The sequence below is a fragment of the Cuculus canorus genome, chromosome 8 (assembly GCF_017976375.1).
Source record: "Cuculus canorus isolate bCucCan1 chromosome 8, bCucCan1.pri, whole genome shotgun sequence".
Lineage (NCBI taxonomy): Eukaryota > Metazoa > Chordata > Aves > Cuculiformes > Cuculidae > Cuculus > Cuculus canorus.
In genome coordinates this window covers 5,059,178-5,080,321 of record NC_071408.1, presented here as the reverse complement: position 1 = coordinate 5,080,321, position 21,144 = coordinate 5,059,178, and the positions used below count along the sequence as shown (strand labels likewise).

The window sequence follows — 21,144 nt, the reverse complement described above, 5'->3', positions numbered from 1 at the left end:
CCTCTTTTTATAAAGAACTACTTAGTTAAGTAACAGCACTGGTTTATTTTGGGTTGCCTCCCGATGCGGCTGCCCTCCTCTGGCCACCCCCAAGTCAAACATGGTTTCATTCCGCTCACATCACCCTGGCTGGAAACACCTGCACAAGGTCTGGAAGTTACATACAGGGAAATAGGTTCCCGGGCGTCAAAACGAAGAGCAGCACAACCTCAGTGAGTCCAGCTGTGCTCCTTTCAGAGCAGACTGACACACAGGACCTGCAAGGAGGAGCCCCACAACAGACACACCAGGCACACCCCACTGACAGAGCGGAGGCAGCTCCTGGCAGCTCCATCAGAGGTTCCTTGTGAGCTGAGAGCAGGTCACAGAGGCGCAGGTAGTTACAAGTTTGCAGCGTTGCCCTTAGCGTGGCACAGATTCACCACCACTTAACTTTAAACCATTTCAAATTAAATGAAGACAACTAATTTTCTCTCTTCAGTCCCTTTGGGCAAGAGGCAGAGCAGGCAAACAGAAAACGCAATGTGCCAGTCGTGTGAGAAACCATGCTCTTAGCTAATTAAAAAACAATAACCACCAAAGAGCAGCTGAGCGGGGATTCCTGCAATTCCATCACCCAATCTAGAGGCAAGTCACCGGACAGATGTCAGTACGAGGATCCTACATCTGGAGTTTCACCCTTTCCTCACAGTCCTAGCTGTGCTCCACTGCTGCCCACGAGCTGGGCAGAGGGGGAGGACGGCAGGACTCTGTGGGCCCCGTCTTTCCTTCTCTATGGGAGGAGAGACCAACACCACCACCACCAAGTTAGCATCGCTCTTCCAACAAATTTCCTTGGCAGTACGGCTGCCCTTACCCGAGTCCACCAATAGCATCACACGTCCCAAACTGGGTTAGTGAGATGAAGCAAGGGGCAGGCGTGGGTAACGGCCAAGCCACAGGGCAGCGTACCAGGATAGGGCCCTACGGAAGCTTGTGCCAAACCACAAGCCACAGGGAGCTCCATTTTAAATTTCACCTTCTCCATCAGGTGGGTACAACACAGTCCTTTCCATGCTCCTCAACACACAGTTGCTCCTGAATGCCAGCCTGCTAACCCAGCCCACAGGAACCATCACCTCCTGCCGCTTCCGCAGCGTGGGGCCGCAAGAGAACACCAGAAAAGCTCCCTACTCCATATGGGATGCCCTCACGCCATCTAAGGGTTATTAAGGCTTTGAAAAATAATTTTTGATCCGGAGAAAGATGTTCTGAAGCCTTTGCTCGCCTAGCTTTTTGCACTCTTGGTAGGACCCAACTCTCCTTTCAGAAGGGTCTTAGTATCATCTGAACTACTGTCACACAACTGCATGGAAAGTTGGCATTGAACCAGCACAAGAGACATGCCCAGAAGCAGTAGCAGCAACTAAAAAAATCAGGAAGAGAAACTTTGGTTTAAAATAAAATAAAATTGAAAAGCAAGAAAGAGAGAAAAGGTAAACACAGGTGCAAGTCATCTCATGAGCAGGGTGTTTGCAGGGCATAACCCCACAACTCTGGAGATCTAGGATCTACATTCCCGGCTTTGTTTTACCGTTACAACCTTCATTGCACAGGACTCAAAATCACTCTCATATGGTTGTTAAGTTTCATAAATAATGTGAAAACTATATGCAACAGATACATCATATTTCCAAAAAATCATAAGAAAAGTTACATCAAATTAAAAAGTAGCTTCATGAATGAAGATACTGCTCTAAGTGCACTTTCCCTGCAAGTGCAGCCAGTGCCTCAGCGCTGGATATGAGGAAAAATAAACAAAACCAAAAAAAATCCGATTTAAAAACTTAAGTCCGGTTTCAACCAGTCAAAACCGGGCCAAGCAGAAACCGAGTGTGCTCTCGGCACTGTCCCATGAGGGAGTCCCTATGATGCTTCATTATCCAGATAGGTTTGTATGTCCTTGTTGAGACTGTAAACAATCCTTCTTTCCTGAACTGTCCTCTTTATTGGCAAAACAAAGTAAAATATTTTATTTTTTTTTTAAAATAGAACATTAAAATTAACCCAGAAGAAAAGAAATGAAACACAGTGAGCTTGTTGGAGTCCATAGGATCTGGTCTGGAAGAGCTCGGAAAACGTGTTCAGTGTTTTCTCCTGTTTTCAGCTGGAACTGTACCAGAGATCGGGTTACTTGGGGAAGAGGGGAACAGAACGAGAAAACAAAGGATGCGGAATAAGAGCCCGTGGCCATCTCATGTGTTCACTTCATTCGCTAGGTCGTCTATCAATACCTTAGTGTCACAAGCCTTGGACCTGGAAAAAAAACGAAAAGAAAACAATCACTGGGGAGAAGAAATTCCCATCAATACATGCAGACAGTAAAGCCATAGCAGGCTTGAAAAATCACACAGAGAAGGAATAAGCAGTCTACTCAAATTGTTTCCCACTCTCACCATGAATAGTACAGCCTTAGAAATACGGCTCATGTGTCCCACACCATCCTCCTCCCATGGCTCTGCCCAAGTCACACCACGCCAGCCACCTTCTGCGTCCGGTCAGTGCCCCCTGCCAGGCTGCGCCGACAGGGACCGCTGCGGCACTGCTGCCTGAGGTACATCCATCCACCCCTCCCCACAAAAGTCCACGAAACCTCTGCAGCTGGTGCTGCAAACCCAAAGGAGCACTCCTGCCCCATCTGCCATTGGGCTGCAAAAAGTTACAGCGGCTTAGTTTGGAACGTGCTCGACTTGCCTCACATTGCTGTGTGTCCAAGGGGTAAACAGACACAGTTGTATGGAATGCAGCCAAGCTTTGGGCCATGTCCCTTCTGCATAAAGTTTTCCAGGCTCTAGCAGCCACACAAAGACCGTTGGTATTGGTCATATCCATGTATGATATGATATGACCAATCTCTGAGCCAACACGGATATGAGAGGAGCATGGCCCAAGGGCTGCAGCTCAGGCCAGAGCACACTTTTTACACGACAGCCATGGCCTCCTTTTCCTCCCATCCTCTCCTTCCCTGCAGTGATGCAACAGGGGGATGTGCTGCAGGGATTGCACAACACTCCTGATGCGCTGTGCTTCAGCTTTCTAGGGAGTCCAAGCTCATCTCCTGGCCAAAGGGCAGGGCTCTGCAGCTGTTCCCAGGCCCCGGAGCATCCTGTGATGCTCAAAGCACCGGCACTGCCATGAACATAAGCAGTCAATGGGTTCAGGAATGGGCTGTGAGGTGGAGAAACATGTCAGCTGCTTGGAGGAAAGGTGGAAAATAAAAAGGTATGGCTTGAAATTTGGGAGAGGAAGGGGTCTGAGATCTCATACTGGAAAACTTATCCAAATGGTAACTGAAAACTTGGAGTGGGCTGAAGCCTGGAAATGGCCAATTGATAGGAACCTCTCTTCCAGGTTTGGATTCACAACCTCTGGCAACTGCTATAGGCTATTTTTTTTACAGGAGGGGAGTTTTGTAAAGGAAACTCCCTTTTCCAGTGGCTTATCAGAACCCCAAGATGATGTAAAGGACAGATCAACCCTCCAGCAGAGAAATGTTTGCTAATTGGACCTGTCCTCCCTTTGAATGACTATTTTGGCTGAGATCTTTGCATGACTACCCAATCCGTAAAGAGCCACCAAGCATTAACAACAGCTCAAGGACACGATTAGGACTGTTGCACTAGAGGAGAGGCAAAACATACTGTGAAGCAAGACGAGGTCTGCGCAAGGACACGCTCTGGCTGCGCTTCCACTGTTTGTTCTTACGGCGGTTTCGTACACCATCTTCCTGGTCCATCATCTGATCCAAGAGCGTCAGGTCATCGGCGTTGAGCGGTGCCACAGAGATGTCCCTCACTGCACGGAATTCACCACAGTTGTTCAGGTGCTCATTCTCCAGACGGAAGAAGTTCCACACAAACCGCCTGGGTGGAGAAACAGTGACAGTTACCAATTTGGTCCCACTTTTACAGGCATTGCTCGTGTTTGGCAAAGCACTGGTACATGCACATTGGTAGCACTGACTGTCCTCACTGATCAAAGTGCCCTGTGAACACGCTGGGAGCGTGGAGAAACAGTAAATCACTAACAGCAGCTACAGCATCTTCCGAACTCTCTGGAGATAAATGGATCTATCAAGTTCGTTCATTGTCCTAACAATAACAGCATGGAGGAAACAGGCGTTACAAGCAAAACGTAACCCCTGCCATCTACACGAGTGAGGTTCAGCTTCAAGGGCTTTTACTCACAGAATCATCAAATCATAGAATTATAGAATAGTTTGGGTTGGAAGGGACTTTAAATATCATCCAGTTCCAACCCCCCCTGCCATGGGCAGGGGCACCTCCCACTGGCTCAGGCTGCCCAAGGCCCATCCAACCTGGCCTGGAACACCTCCAGGGATGGGGCAGCCACAGCTTCCCTGGGCAACCTGTACCAGGGCCTCACCACCCTCAGAGTGAAGAAATTCCTCCTTATGTATAGTCTAAATATGCCCCTCTCCAGTTTGTACCCATTCCCGCTCGTCCTACCCCCACAAGCCTTTGTGAACAGTCCCTCTCCAGCTTTCTTGCAGCCCCTTCAGGTACTGGAAGGTCGCTATAAGGTCTCCTGGGAGCCTTCTCTTCTCCAGGCTGAACAACCCCAACTCTCTCAGCCTCTCCTCGTATGGGAGGTGCTCCAGCCCTCTGATCATCTTTCTAGCCCTTCTCTGGACCCGTTCATCTTGAGAAATTGGGGGGTTTGGTCTCCAGCTGGAGTACAAACATGTAAAGTACCCTAAAACCTCTAAGGATCCAAATTAGTGTTTGGAAAAGCAGCGGAGATTTGAGAATAATTGTAAACCTGAGAATGAAGTGAAATTTCATTTGGAAATCTCAACAAGATAATTTCAAGGAGAAATTTAGTAATAACAAACCCCTCCAGATTAGATCTCAGTTCAGAAGGAACTGCAAACGCAGCAAGAAGCACTCAGCCCTGCATTGCTGCAGGGCCCTCCACAGCCTTCTCCACTCAGCACCCTGTTCAGATTAGTCCTGTTAGACTTAGTTTTCCATTTCAACGACCGGTACTTTCCAGGTCCAAGCAGCAAGGCACTTCCCACCATGCTGACATTACAAAAGTAATAAAAATGTAAAAGAGAAATGAAATGTTGAGTCAAGCAGCCTTACCGGAATACCTCGAGGGGGGCAAATACAGTAGAAATTATGTCCCCAGCGTACGGAAAGATTTGCATGGAAGTGAGGGAGATCTGGATGGTCCACGCAAAACGCAGGATCACGTCTTCTACAATGGCACAATAGTAGTATGCCTGAAGAACAAGACAGACAAACAGGACAGCTCATCCTACGTGTTCTGCACAGAAGGCAGACCCTCAGGCCTTCAGGAAGATACAGAATTTGCTGCTCTGTCACTAGAAAAGTGAACAGCATGAAATGATCTCTTTGAAACAAATGAACTCTACAGCTAGAAAATTACAGCACATCACATTCCAATGGCCCGCTACAACGTGCTCTAAACTCAACATATTTGGTTAGAATATTAAAAAGCCTTCTTTAACCGAAGAGCAGGCTGCATACGCACTTTCTGTGGGTAGACAATTCCTTCTCGAAGAAAGGTATTTTCACCAGCATTTTTGTCAAAGAGACCCCAGTCCATCTTCAGGTCCCAGATAAGCGTATAGCAAGAGCTGATGAAGTAGAAGATAATCCACAGGTAGAAGAACACTTGGGTGTCACTGTGGTTTTTAGCTGTAAAAAAGAAGGAATAGCTTACTTCTGTACAACTTAAACCTGATTGCTTCCTAAACCAGCTACAAATTGGCTGACTTGGTCAGTTGAAATAACGCTTCCTTTATTGAAATTCTGGGAAAATCAGACTAATCTCAAACAAACAGAAAGCCTAAAGTGGACTAGCGTTATATTGTCATTTAGATTCCACTTCTATCTCTTGGGACTGAAGTTTGCACTTGTTTTGTTGTCTTGACCCGTGTGCATGGTAGAGAGCTGCCATCCCAACTCTGAACAGCAGATGGAAGCTGAGGGCCATATTTCACAAAGAACACGGCCCTGGGCAAAGGCAAAAGCACTGAAGCACGCTCAGTCAGGTGGGATTTGTAAGGGAATATTTTAGTTTGGCTAAATATAAACAACTGTGCAGTAGAAGTGCACTATTAGTGCACTAGAAGCCTGAAAGAACACGGGCAGTACAGGAATTTCCATTAACCATTTCATAGGTTGCCATAGCAAGGAAAAATAAGCAAAAAGAAGGTAATACATTAACGTGTGCATAAATATTGAAGGAGTTTCAAATGCCCATACTGAGCTCCCCTTTGTGAAACACTGGACTGCAGGACCTGTGTCTGCTCACTTGTGGAGATGTTTCTGCAACTAAGTTGTTTTGTGTTCTCCCTGAAAAGATTATGCTGCTCTCTCCATGCATCTAAATTTCCCTACATCAGTCAGCTGGGTAAAAACAAACAGATCTGATAATTGTGTGTGCTTTTAATTAGCAAATTTGAGTCATAAAGTTCATTAAAATAAACCACATTACAACACCTTGCAAGACTAAGACTCTCTGCATCAGGAGTCTTTCCTCCTTTCTGTGCAGCCCCTGCAATTGCTCATTCATTCTTTGTTTCTCACAAAGCCAATAACACTTCTAGTACAAAAGAGCCGTGATGTTTGCAGTCCAAACCCGATGCCACACTAAGTGACAGCTCTGTTTCCCATACACTTGCTTTAAAACAACAGAATCCCTGAAGCTGACCACAGAGGGAGCAACAGGGCAATTTCCTCCCTCCTTCCCTTTGTGTTTCTAACAATTATGATATAAATGTATGCAGCAATCCGATAAAATTAATGGAGGTGAAAATGAGCAGCACCGCGTAAGAGTACATTCCTCCCATTATGCCTTTCAGGCTTCCTGGCCATGATGAGGAGGATATAGGTCAAATACACACATTCATTCTCCTTTCAAAACATCCCCCCCCCTAAAGCAAACCTATTAAAGCCACTCCTGCAGCAGAGCCTTTCTGCAGCAAAGCTTCACATCGGCGGGGGGAAAAGGACACGAGATCTGCTGCAGGTCTCAGGTTTGACTAGCTTCCTTGCTTTTGTGCAAGGTTGGAGCAGTAACCTGCATCCTTCTGAGGCTCAGCTGTACCCAGGAACAGCTCTAGCGTCGCATCATCCGCTGCAGAGAGCCATGACGTCACCCGGCAGCAGGCAGAGAGGTCCTGCACAAAACAGGCTCTGATGCCCAGGTACGTTTAATGCTGCTGCTGAAACCACCTCTCCCATCTGTTTTTGAAGTGCAGCTGCCCACAAAACAGGACACCGGTGAGGTGTTTGGAGCTTAGCAATTAAAGCTCTTCTGCAAGATTATTTCTGGAAGAAAAGGCAGATGCTGACATTCAGTGACTCAGAGACACTAAGCCTGTTCTTTCCAACGTTATTTTTAGCTCATTAGATCTCCATGTTTAGTTCCCATTACCAGACCCTAAATGATAACTCAGAGAGGGAGTTAAGGAGCTAAGTACTCTCAAAGCATCTAAAATGCTCCAGACCATCCTGTAAGGTTGCATGCTTCCTATCAGTAACTTAGGCTTGAAGGTTAGGACATGCTGCTTTTCTTTTCCCTTAAGGACACAATACAAATAAACTGAGTCTTACTCCACATCTTCATGGATGGTAAGTAAATCCCCGACAAAGATTTACTTTAAAGAAGGTAGTGCAGGCAGTGCCATCTCCTCCATCCACGTCCCTGGCATGAGCCATCTCCTGCAGTGCAGAGCTGAAGAGCAGTGACGTGGCATTGCTGGGCACTCCTGTGGAGTTCTCCGATCATGATGGGGATAGTCTGATGATAGAATATCATCTGCAACTACCCAAGAGGCTTACAAAACCGTATCCTAAGTTGATAATTACCTAGGAAGGTGATTTCAAAAGGTCATGCTGCTTAAACCTAAATTGCCTTAAGGGTTATTGTGCGCCATTACAGAAAGGAATAATGCCAGGGAGAAAAAGGCCCAAATAAGAAATCTTGTGGCATTAGCCTCATCTCAAAAGGATGTACTTGGTTCTCGTTAGGTTACCCTGGCCTCAGCTCCCCTCCCCTGCCCCTGTCTCTGCAGCAGTCTTTTCAGTGGCACCTGGGATCACGTTGCTCGCCTCTCACTCCTGCTTGCTTTCTCACCGACAGGCTCAGTAATGCATTTGACTCCTGAAAAATACGCACTAAACCCACAAATCACTCCCTGGTTAAAATGCTCTAATCAGAACTAGCCTATTGTCTTCAGCCTTGGCCTTTTGAGTCCCTTCCTTTAATCCCTTATCATCCTTTTCCTCCTGCCTGCAATTCTGTTTGATACCTTCCTTCCTTCGATCCTCATTGGTATTCAGCTGGTGTGCGGAAATATGTTACTGCTCTAGGCAAGCAATTATATCCCATTCTCCACTGGCTGGTCCTAGTAGCCCTCTTCACCGCTGCTCAGGGGGCTAGAAAATCAAGGCATTCATATTCTACCCAGAGGCTCCATCCGTTCCCGCCCTGCCAGTTTTTCAGGAGCAATATGCATGATGATGGCAGGGTCTATCTAAGCAGGAACTGTTTCATCCTGCATTTTTCCTTTGTATAACAATGAGCTAGAAACCGCCAAAACCCATTAGAAAGCCGTAGTCTAAAGATGAGAGCAAATCTGGACACTTGGTAGATCTCAGATCTTCAACATCCCACGGACTGCAGTTACCCCTTGGCAGCACAACCACCAGATCACCCAGCAAGAGGTGCATGAAGGACCTTTCTACTCAATGCTCCGAAGGGCACCACCATGTAGCAACTTCCCGAGCTACCGTTATTCAAAACATCACGTGCAGGATAAAACCTCCGCACATTGAGTTGCAGGTGTGGCTTCCCCCTCCCTGCCACCAGAGAGAATTCAACAGACCTTCACATTAGCCTGTCTGCAACGTGGAGGTGTTCAGCTACCTCAGAGGCTGTTGAAGTTCACAGCTCCCTGCTATCTCCACTTGCTGTGAAGTCGATGGGAAACAGCGTAGGTAAAACAGGGGCTGTTTGCAACCTTCACCACGGAATTTAGCATCACAGAATGCTTTGGGTTGGAAGGTACAGGTCATCCAGTCCAACCTCCCTGCAGGATCAGGGACATCTTTAACTACAGCAGGTTGCTCAAAACCCCATCCAACCTGACCTTTAATGTTTCCAGGGATGGGGCCTCCACCACGTCCCTGGGCAACTTGCACCAGTGTTTCACCACTCACACTGTAAGAAATTTCTTCCTTATATCGAGTCTAAATTTACCTTCCCTTAGTTTAAAATTTCCATTAGCAACCTTAGTTTAAAGGCAATTTCAGTAGATAGTCTGCAAAGTACACCTACAAATTGCTTCAGAAGGTCAACTAGATAAATAATGGAAGGCTTCCACCTTTGAACTGAAGCTGTGAATGGCCACAGTGCCAGAAAACAGCCAAAGGCACTTGCAGCAGCAGAATTTACTGCCTGCAAAAACTGCTGATAGACAATATCTTGGATCCCAAACCCAGCCTCGGGGGACACCATATCTGACCAACACTCCAAGAGAATAATACTCTGCAGAAATTGTAGCCTCTTCTAAACACGAGCAAGAGAAAGGTTGCTTTCCATCAAAGCTAGACAGCAAATACTATCCTGAACGCTGTTAATATTGACTTTACTTCCAAAGAATACTATCTGTTTACCCTGCTGAATTATTCTGGCGAATGTAAACACTATAGAGTATTCAACACAGCAAAAATCAATGCCATGTATTATTGAAGATCTGGATAAGAGCACAATGGCCCCCCGATAAGCACTCCTGGTGTGTCAGCCGCTGCATCTGGCTGTGGTTTCTGCTGTTGGTGAAAGCTGTGATACAAGCTGGAAGAAGCAGGAGGTTATCAGGAAACACAGTCAGGTAAGTCCTGCGACGAGACAAAACCGCCCCGGTCTGAGCAGTTCTGCCTCCGGCAGCAAGTGAAAACCTCTTGGTCAAGGCATGCCAAATTCAGTCAGACGACCAGGCTTTCAATCACATTTAAGCAGAAACAAAACAAAAATACGTATATTTACAGTGTGGTAGGCAAGCACAGACACTAGAGTACTGAGCACACCACCCAGTTAGCCCAGGTGCCCATTAACTCCATCCCAGCACACAACGGGAGGCGACTGACAGCCAGAAGTGACTTATCTACATAAGAACTGCCATCAGAGTGACATCCCAAAGCATTTGTCTAACACCTTCCTGCTCGAAGCGCAGTATTACCGATCCCTCAGTAATTATACATCTTAATGAGGGAACAGCAGCAGCGCTGCCTTTCTGCCCGGCCAGCATGCGCTGCTATTTTAACGCTGATCAATAGCAAAGCCATGACGTGACAGTGGCCTTAATACAGTAAAAAGGCAAATAACCCAGAGGTGCACACGGAGGACTCACCATCGGGCGCTGATGGGCTTTATCAAATACCAACCATTTCACATGAACAACCTCCCCCTCAGATTTCGCAAACCTCTGCTATAGCCTCCGGGCACAATTCAAAGCAAAGCTACGACACATAGCAGAGCAAAGAACTCTGATTCTACATCTGTAGAGCAGGGAAATCCCCAAATCGTGTTTTGATTAAAAATACTCTGCAGGTTTGCATTGGGGTTGTAGGATGATACGACTGTGTCTAATTTCAAGACATCACAGCAATCTCATTGCCTGTATCTCACAAAAAGAAGAATGCGATTTAATTGCAAATAGGAGGAAGCACATCAGTCATGACTGAGATTTGATCGGATTCTTTGTCTGGTGGCTTATCTAGCATTTGAGAAGTGTTCCTGGGGGATGTTTAACTGCTGCCTTGAGAAGGATGGGGTTTCCAATCTAGTCGTTTGCCAGCAGTCTCGCTAATAAGGATATCTGGATGCATAATCAGAAATAGTGTGGAAATTGGAGCCTTCGCTGGACAATTTAGGGATCAGGACACAATATCGTCTGCTACCTCTAGGGTGCTTTGAGATCCCAAAAGAGATTCCTTCAAAATATAATAGCAACCATACAAAAATCAAAATGAAAAATAAATAGTTGGATCATCGCATCTCCTCGATTTCTGCAGCCCCAGAGAACTGCAGACCTGCACACGTTTGACGGGGAAATCACTTGTGATTCATTGCTTTTCTTAGAATGTTCCATTAAAAAAAAAAAAAGATCAGGTGTTCCCCTCCTACGTGTCCATGAAAGGAGGTATCAGCAGGCAATCTCTTTACTTACAGCTTACATATCAGGGTTCCCGCTTCTCCGGCCTCCTTTAACGCTAAAGTGTATTGATAAAAACAGGACTGCGTGTCCACTTTCCAAACCCCGGCTATTAAAATCCATCTCTCCCAGCTGCAAACTTGAGAAGCAAAGGCATGAATCACTCAGTGGCAGGGTGCCGAGGTTGCCTCTCCCCCACGGTGTGGCTGCAAGCACCAGGAATGTCCTGCTTGACATTTGTAGACCTACAAAGCATGGGAAGATTTCCCTGGGGATTATATGCCTCATTTGTGCTGACGTTGGAGGTGCGGTGGCAGTTCCCGAAATCCCCCTCCCAGGCTCTGTGCTGAGCACAAGCTGCCGTCTCATCTCGCCTTCCCCGCTCACTTACTGGCGAGTGAGCTCCTGCTGGGCACCTCCACCCTGGCCAAGGTGCTCCTCACGCTTCCTAGCGTGATTCCGAGGCACCATCACCAGGATGGTGTCTAAGCAATTAGAGGAGCTACCAAGCCGGCGTGGAGAAGCCGGGCTGCTCAGGGTGCCGCACAGACCCACGTCAGAGCTGGGAGGAGGTCAGAGGCCAGGATGGAAATGTTTGCCCATGGCAATGCCTCCAATTCTTCGCTAATGACACTGCCGCTGCTCAGATGGAAAGGATCAGAAAGACTGGCTAATGAACACCACTCATTACTGAAGGCCTCCTGGGCACGGGATGACAGGGTTGCAGACAAAAATTCATCCTAGCTCACAGCAATGTGACAGACGTTGCATGTTTCGGCTCCAAATAACAATCCTGATGGAGTTTCCAGGATGCTGTGCTAAGGCAAGCTGCGTGGAAACGGCAAGCATTAAGAAAGAAGCCAGTTAATCCCATTACAAAGTTTGTTTTACTTCAGGAGGTCAATCCAAGCACTCTGTAAGGCTCTTGTGACACCTAAATCAAATGATCTGGCTTCCCGCAGCACTGACTGCTCCTCCAGTGCTGAGAGAGAGAAAGAGAAAGAGAAAGAAAGAGAGAGAAAGAGAGAGAAAGAGAGAGAAAGAGAGAGAAAGAGAGAGAAAGAGAGAGAAAGAGAGAGAAAGAGAGAGAAAGAGAGAGAAAGAGAGAAAGAGAGAGCAAGAAAGAAAGAGAAAGAGAGAAAGAGAGAGAGAAAGAGAAAGAGAAAGAGAAAGAGAAAGAGAAAGAGAAAGAGAAAGAGAAAGAGAAAGAGAAAGAGAGAGAAAGAGAAAGAGAAAGAGAAAGAGAAAGAGAAAGAGAAAGAGAAAGAGAAAGAGAAAGAGAGAGAAAGAGAAAGAGAGAAGGAGAAAGAGAGCAAGAAAGAAAGAGAAAGAGAGAAAGAGAGAAAGAGAGAGAGAAAGAGAAAGAGAAAGAGAAAGAGAAAGAGAGAGAGAGAGAGAAAGAGAAAGAGAAAGAGAAAGAGAAAGAGAAAGAGAAAGAGAAAGAGAAAGAGAAAGAGAAAGAGAAAGAGAAAGAGAAAGAGAAAGAGAAAGAGAAAGAGAAAAAGAAAAAGAGAGAAAGAAAAAGAGAAAGAAAAAGAGAGAAAGAAAAAGAGAGAAAGAAAAAGAGAGAAAGAAAAAGAGAGAAAGAAAAAGAGAAAGAAAGAGAAGGGAAATCTTGCACTGACACACAAGGGATAAAGTAGGGAATAAGATCTCACAAACGCTTCATTCTTTTGCCTTTTTTTTTTTAATGTTTTGTACTATTTTAAAAAAGATTTGTACTTAAACTCTCTACGTCCACTCTCTGCGTCTCTGTTGCTCCACTCTCTGCTCTCTAGAAATGAAACGACATTTCTCCGTTGAGGTATTCTGAGCTGCTGCATCACTGTCTGGTTTCTGAGAAAGTCATTTTAGTCCCAGTTTTCACATCACCTTGTTCTCCTCCCCTGCTGTAACCACGTAGGATCCCAGTTAATTTTGTTCCACCTGCCGGCAAACTCACTCCACAGGGGCTGCACCCTGCAGTTCCTAACAAGGCAGCAACAAGGGCTAAGCGACACTACCTACTACCAAGAACTTCAGCCGGCAGAGAAGAGCCGAGCTGAAGCGCAGTCAGGTATCCTCCTGGAGCTCCCAGTGCAACAGCTTGATGTTCCCACCTTCCCCTTCCCCTCCCTGCTGTGCATCATCATTCTCCACCTGGAAGTCTCATCCCTCCCTATGGGAGCTGCAGGCAGATCGTGGGAGAAGCAGCGATCCGTTGTAGCGTGAAGTCAGCTACACCAGTCGGTATCAGCACTGGTAACGGCCAAAGCCATCGTGATTAATGAGGAGTGGGCAGCATTTAACAACACCTGAGAATTTTCCACTATATTTTCCAAGAGCAGCACATTTTCCATTCATCTTCATCTGGTCAGACCTGGTTGAACCTCTCTATTAGTAAGGGATGGTCTAACACCTTCCTGCAAAAGCCCATTAATCTGAGGGTGATTCCTGAGCTGACAGTCCGTGTCTCCATGCCGTAGCCGAAGCAAGGAGTTTCGCAGTTCTCTTGGGCTATAAAAACCCCCAAATTACACACCACTTCATCAGGAGACGCCGGTTTCTGAAGCAATGCTGAGAACGCAGACAGAAGTACTACTCTTTAGAGAAACCCTATTTATTTAACTTCCGAATTTGTAATTACTGTCGTTTTCCTGGGCTGTTCAACAAGAAAGCACACGGCAGTCACGTTATCTCAGACCAATCTAAGGCTCTCCAAGGCACTTCCAAGCCAGTGACAGCTAGCATTCCGCAGTCTTAGTTGGAGTACCTGGAATGCGTGTGGGAGCAGTAAGGAAGAAGAGACGCTTACTCAAGTTTCCAGGCCACATGGATTAACTCTGGAATAATTCAGAGGTTAATAAATAGCTGGATACTATCCAGACCTCAATGATTTCATTGAATAAGGTATGTAAATTAAACAGACAATGAAGCCTTGGATACACCACCTCTCAGTTAAAGGATAAACTTCCACACAGCCAATTTTAACCCAGATTAAGCTCAGTTATCTCATTCCTCAAAAAAGCCACGGTAAACACACAAACACTCATGCTGAAACAGCAAATCCTACAAAACAAGAAAATGATGCAGAAGCACAAAGCACTGCAGAAAGCTCAGTTCTTCAAGCACAGGAGCCAAATCTATATTCTGTGTGAAATTTCTGATGACACCATAGGAGGAAAAGGCATCAGGGTAAGTGAAAATTGACAGACAGTAGCACAACCAAGACGCATCTCATTCTACAAAGAATACGGCTGGAGCATAAATGATGCATAAAGCTTAAGAAGCAATTGGCACTCAGAGTAGCAGAACACAACTCTAGTTGCACTGTTTCTCATAAGAGTCGAACATTTTAATATAACAATCCTGTTTTACAAAGATGAATCAGGTCTGAGTAAAGAACAGAAGTACATCTGGCCATTCCAGGCATGTCAACATCCCCTGTTAAATATAAGCGCACTTTTTACAAGAGGGGATCCCAGTGGAACAAATCTAAAAGCTGAAATGGAAGCAGCCACACTAGTGCATTTGTCAAAGGAAAGCACATCTGTGGCTGCCCCAGACTGGAGGGGTTCCAGGCCAGGTTGGATGGGGCTTTGAGCAGCCTGATCCAATGGGTGGTGTCCCTGCCCACCACAGGAGGGTTGGAATTGAATGGGCTTTAAGGTCCCTTCCAACCCAAACTATTCTATGATTCTATGATGTGCTTTTGGCAAAGTGAGAACACAGCAAAAAGTAGTCGTGTGTCAAACACTGCACTTGGGGTAAATATTCTGTTGCAGACTTGGCCTTAATTCTTTGTTTCCCCACGCACGCTTCTGTAGGGATTAAACAAAGCAATATAATATTCAGCTGGCTTGGCCTGCGGGAAGGCTGCTCGGCACTGCCAGGGAAATTATAGCGAGGGTAGGAAAGAGCTGGGGCAGAGGCTTCTGCTGGGCCGTGCTGCAGGTGGGCAGGGACCAGCAGCACACACTCCGGTTGCTAGGTAGCTTAGAGTTACAGATATGCCTCATTTGCCTGTGCAAACACACTCCGCAGGACTATATTTACAGAACGCGGCCTTTGCTTCCCATTCCTTTGAGCGATATAAAAATACTGAGAATTCTTCCTTTGGGAGCTCAGCAACAGTTGCCCTTGGGTTGCCGCTGTCATCCCTGGAACACAGTTGGGTTTCTGAGCCATGGTGGAGCAGGCAGCTTGCGTCAGCACTTGTCCACACAACCACTGCCTGCTCTGGCCTTCTGTTAAGGGGTAGCTACTCTCATTTCAGTTTCACTAATCCAGGAGGTGACAGCTTGGTGTTTAACTCCATAAAACTGGTCTAGTCCCAGGACAACAGGATTACCAGTTTAGGAGAGAAAAGTCTAACAGAGCTTCCCAGTCCAATATCTCAACTGCTTAGCAGAGAAAATTGCATTCTGCATCTAAACCAAAAGGAAGAAAAATAAAGAAATAGCTTCTCTAGAGGAAGAAAGAATCAGAACTATGCACTGTCTTAGCAATATGAATTATTGAACTGTGGTATTTTGGGGCAACCAAGACACCAGTCAGGAGCCCACAGTACAGTGTGTTACCTTCGTTACAGCGGGTTTGGAGAAGAGACTACCACACAGGACAAGCAGCAGCATAAACCACTTAATATGGTAACATTTGAACATTTCTTTAGTTCGAGTTGTTTTCCAACAAGTACACGTAAACACAGCACAACACTGCCCTAAGTGCACTCCACATGAGTTAGCTGGCTTCCAATACTGAGAAACCCTTCCAGCCACACAGTCCGTCTTCACACGGCTGGCAGATGCAAGCTAAAAGCCTGCAACTACAAATTATTCCATGTTCAACTCAAGGGAGGAAGACAAGCCTTTCCCGAGGGCTGTGATGCCTCCAGGACTCCCCAAGTGGAGAACAGGCGCTGGTTTACATTACCTGACCTCCCAAGAAAAGGCCACCAATTACCTTCTCATCCTGGCAGTTGAACGCTGTCATTCCAGAGGTACAAGTCATACAATTGCACAGACAGACATGAAAGACTGTTTAAATAAAACTCTTATTACCACAGCAATTAACAAGTTTGTTACTGTAATTTAGAGCAGCTCTAAGGATCTTTACCACTTTGACACTTGGTTTGGACACTGCTTGCTCTCTTAACAGCAAGTGGCTACCCCCCAGCAGATGTTTTGTAGGTAAGAGATCCGTGTTTGTCTCTGCTATCCTGAGGCAGACACAGGGAAGGTGTGGGCGAGCAGTGCCTCTATTTTCAACAGTAACATCATAACAACTTGACTACAGACCATCTGATTCCAAGTTCAAAAAGAACTGAGAATCTATGTAAAGCACAGATAAAATTGGATTCTTAAGAGCTACAGCATATTAGGAAGTGCATTTACGGCAGGATGGGAATAGTCCTACAAGGCTGAGGAGACATGGCAAGGTCTTTATGCAGCTCTGAAAAATCGCTACAAGCCCAGGCACAGCGATACTTATAAAATCTTCCAAAAGCCATGAAGCTTCCATTTTTTTCGTACCATACCAACAGCTACACGCTACAGACTCCCACTAGCAAAACCGGACAGACAAAAGCTGCAAGTCATGAACATCTCTCAGCAATTGGAACAAGCCCTGTGCCTGGCTCGTAAACACCTCATTACAACCCACTCCTTGCCAGGCCTGAAAAGCAAACAACAGTTACGTATGGCAGCCATGAGAACAAGGGTCAGCAGGACTGGCGCAGATGACTTCAAGGGGAGTAGGAAGAGGTCAAATTCTTCAACTGGACATTGTGACAGAAGACGGTTTTCCTCTTGGTTCCAAACCTAACCCAGCCTTCCCACAGAAGGCTCTGCCAGAGTTTGCCCCCCCGAAGAGAGAAGCATTAGTCAGCCTCCCCAGAGCAGGCACCGTATATAACAGCGTATAAGCAGTGACTACAGCCAGGCACTCCACATTTGTCTCATCACAGGGTTTGGCGGTGGTGACTAACTGGACTGCAGGGCTGGAACTGAAGAGCTGCAGAATGTCACTGAGCAAACAAGTTAAAATGGGAACAAGCTCCAGGGAGGAGATGCACAGAGGCACTGCATCCACTGATGCTCCCACACCAGGTCTGCGTGTACCTCTGGATACAGAGCACCTGATGTCCAGCCTTCAGCCAGCTTGCAGCAGTGCACCTCTCTGGTGTTAAAATGTAAGCCTTGACCAACATTATTGGTGTGATGTCAGGCCCAGCTACGACAAAACAGCCATTTCCTTGGCCACAGGAAGGTTTCTAATAGCGCTGCCACCCCTCCAAAGACCCGGCTTGTTAACTAGAAGCACGCCTTGAACACTTCTCTCTGCCCCACCTCAATCATATTTCAGGATAAGTAATTGCTCACAAGTGTGTGTGGCTGCCAATTGCTGCAGATATGGAAGGTATGCGTTTTCAAATGAAAGAATACAGCTTTTAAGACTTCAGAACAATGAAAGGCAGGGCGACTGCCTGAAGTGCAGAAACTAAAAGCTTTTTCCTTCAGAACAAGAGCAGAATCGAGTAATTGTCGTTTCCAGGGAGATGGGGAAACTTGAGGGATCAGAGCTCAATCTGCAGTTAAATGGATTGGAAACAACTCCCTGCCAGCTGCAGAAAAAACATGGATTGAAACACACAGGAAAATCCTGAAAGGGCATTTTCCCTGCTTCTCCCCACATTCAGGTGTGATGGACCAACTTTATTCAGATGATCCAGGTTAGCTGTTCATGAATCCCAAGGGAGAGGTACTTCCTACGTTACCCCTTTCATTTTACATCTCCCATTCAACGTCCCCTGACAGCAAAACCTCACAGGTATTTCAGTTTTCTCCTTCTGAGATAAAAACCTGAAAATTCTCTCTCACACTCCCAAAGAGCAGTTCTAAGCAGACCAAGTATGCAAAAAAATACCGAAAAGAAGACCTTAAATACTCTTTGCAAACTAAGCAGGCCCTTGGCTTTCCACTGAGGTGCTTCACAGATGCCAAAAGACAAAAGTTCATGCTTCAGTGGGATGCCAGATTCTTAGCTTTTCCCATGTAGAAAGCAAATCCCACGTCCTGCCAAGGACTTTCCAAAGGAATCAATACCTTTGTGAGTGCTGTAGAGGGCTGCAAATGTCACCACGAAGAAGGTGGTGGAATATTTTCCAGCATTAACCAGATGAAAGGCCCGTTTGTTATCACGGTAACGGCGCAGGCACTGGATGAATCGCAACCAAGCAGGGATGCACTGGACAACTGCTCTCACTCCGTAGGAGTAGCTGTAACAAATCTGATTATCTGCAAAACAAAAAGTTTCAGGGACACCGAGTCAGTAAGTTATAGAAAGCAAACAATAGGAGTTCTTAAAGAGTTAGTATCACTTGGCATGTGAGCAATTCCTCATCAACATCTCATGCTTAAGCACACACACATATATCCAGAACAGGGAGAAGCTCATTGCCAGGAAGTATCCCGAAGCCCTTTACTCCACCTCAGAGGTATTCAGGTAACACGACTTCAATGACACATCCAGATAGATCATTATCTAACGCTTTTACTGCTGCCAGAATAATTAACATGCAAAAAGATTGGGAATAATCTGGTTTAAAATCTATTTTGTACCATTGGCAGTACTGTGAATAATCAAATTAAGGGTGGAATTACAAAAGGCCTTCAACACTGAGTTTTTGTGCATAAATGGGAGAGCATTTCCCAACTCTGCAGGACAGCACATTAAGGCTACTTTGCCTAAGATGTCCTTGACCCATTTTTCTTGTATATTTTAGCAGGAAAAAAAACCAGATTTCAGTATGCGTTTGGGGGTTTTGTTGTTTTTTCTTTTTAAAAAGCAAAGCCAGGGCATACCCTTGGCTTCGACAACTGGCTTGAGAGACAACTACAGCAACATGACCTTGTGTTACACCCCCGATGTCTGAAAGCCTTTTCTTTATTGAGGAAAGGATCAGGAAAACCCCAGCTTTGCCTGGAACCCCCAAGCATGCAGCACTCATAGTCTCTCTCGCTCAGCATATCTAACCAAACACGCCACTAACTAACAAACATTTGTTTATTATTCAGACCAGCAGGGACAAGTGATTACTTGATATTTATCCCAAAGCACTGCACAATAATTCCACTGTTTGGATTGGAAGAAGACAAGTTGCTATCCACTCAGCTGCTTTACATATATTACTTTAAATAAATAAATATTTAGTTACTTGCAACACTGCCTTAAAGGGAAGAGAAAGATCCGACAGATTGGAAGACCAAAGTGAACATTGACGCTTATTGAAGCGTACTGCAAATTCTTTCAGCAAGTGTCAAAACCATCAGACAACACTGATTTATCATAGTCACTGCTTAAAATGAAAAGACAACAGCCTGATCCAGGAGGAGACAGGTACTATTTTGCCACTGGGAAGGCCAATGTCAAAATTCATATGCCAACTCCGTGGCTCTTCTGGCTAGAAAGGAGAGAAGAGGCAGAGCACGCACAACCCTGGTGTCACAGCATCGCTCTAATTGAATAAGGGCTGGCACTAACAAGCTCCGAGGAAGCTTCTCTGTCCTCTCTGGCTTTAGGATACCACGATGCAGCCTGTAAGAACCAGGTGACAGCACAGAAAATTGTGGTTAACAAGCTCACGCAACTCTTTTTCATGCTGAGCAACAGGAACAGGCTAAAAGCAAATACATGGTTAAACCACTATGGAATAAAACAACAATGCCAGAAAAATGGATTTCTCTTTCCAATCAAGAAGTGCTGTGTCTAAATTCTTTGATGAATATACAGATCGGGCCAAATGACTGGATTAAGAAATGAACACGGAGGTGAAATTTCATTTCTTTCGATGGAAGTAAGAAAGGGCAGACTCGCTTTAAATGCTGTGTTTACCAGAAATACCAATTATTTCATTTCCTATGTCATTGGTAGACCTCTTCAGAACAGACAGATGATTATGAAGTCACCTCGCTCAGTGTTTTTCAGGTCATTTTGACCCCACTGGTAGGGGTCATCAGCATTACTCTACCTGTATTTGCCAGAAGTCCAGCATTGTCCTCCCACTGAACCTCAAAGCTGTAGAAGCAGATCATGTATTCCAGATCCATGAGTATCACGACCAGGCTGTTGAGCTGATCAGCCAGCCAGAAATCTGCGAAGCCTACCTTGTGGAAGGGAGCAGTGAACACTCGAAACTGTCAGGACAAAAAAAAAGGAATAATTCATGACATAGTGTCAAAGACATCAAAATGCAGTGACAGGACATCACAACATTGAACAAATATGGAAATAACAGAAATGCTTGAAGATTTATTGCTGACCTTTTGCTATAGCTGACAAAAAAAAGATAACGGTCTCTGAACTTCTAGTACAAATAACGTGCCTGCTTTCCTCCTCCTGTATGCAACTATTCATGCCCCCCACCTTGTTTTTTTACTGGCAGAAGAGCCCAGTCTCCTCCAATCCAGCTCCTTCCCAGAAACTCTCCATCTCCACGTAAGAGTTGTATACAGATTTGTTTCTCCCGGTGCTCCTCGTTTTGATCAGCACTGTCTTTCAACCATTTACATCACACCTTATGATACACACAGTATCTTCCACACTTACTTTCTGCCTCACTCTTAATGTCAGTTAGATTAGAGACCCCCAGCGCGGCCATTAGTCTAATCCCAGCTTGGTTTACCGAACACTTAGTTGTTCTTTAGTGTTAGAAGTTGTAAGTGCAAGATTGTTACTGCTGGATCTCCCAAAGCCTCTAGCAGGAAAAGAGTTAAAGAAAGGGCAGAGGAAATCCTATTGACTGTGAATTAGACTCCCTCTCAATCCCAGTCCACTTTCCCTCTAAGCCTCAGCAGCAGTTTTGCTGCTTTCAAACCAGACAGTTTTCATGGTCCATTACCTTTGATTACAACTCT

At 45.7% G+C, this 21,144-nt stretch overlaps 1 protein-coding gene across 2 annotated transcripts in view; it reads right to left on the bottom strand.

Annotated features, from left to right (window-relative positions):
- Window positions 1–296: 296 nt before the first annotated feature.
- Window positions 297–21,144, bottom strand: part of XPR1 (xenotropic and polytropic retrovirus receptor 1) — a 117,643-nt gene continuing 96,795 nt past the window's right edge. For both annotated transcript variants that reach the window (XM_054073679.1, XM_054073680.1), the window contains 6 exons: window positions 20,259–20,424; window positions 18,334–18,525; window positions 5,560–5,726; window positions 5,148–5,287; window positions 3,681–3,902; window positions 297–2,295 (listed from right to left, as the gene is read on the bottom strand). In XM_054073679.1, coding sequence (XP_053929654.1) covers window positions 2,235–2,295; window positions 3,681–3,902; window positions 5,148–5,287; window positions 5,560–5,726; window positions 18,334–18,525; window positions 20,259–20,424 — 948 coding nt within the window. In that variant the 3' untranslated portion in view covers window positions 297–2,234. The remainder of the gene's footprint in view (window positions 2,296–3,680; window positions 3,903–5,147; window positions 5,288–5,559; window positions 5,727–18,333; window positions 18,526–20,258; window positions 20,425–21,144) is intronic.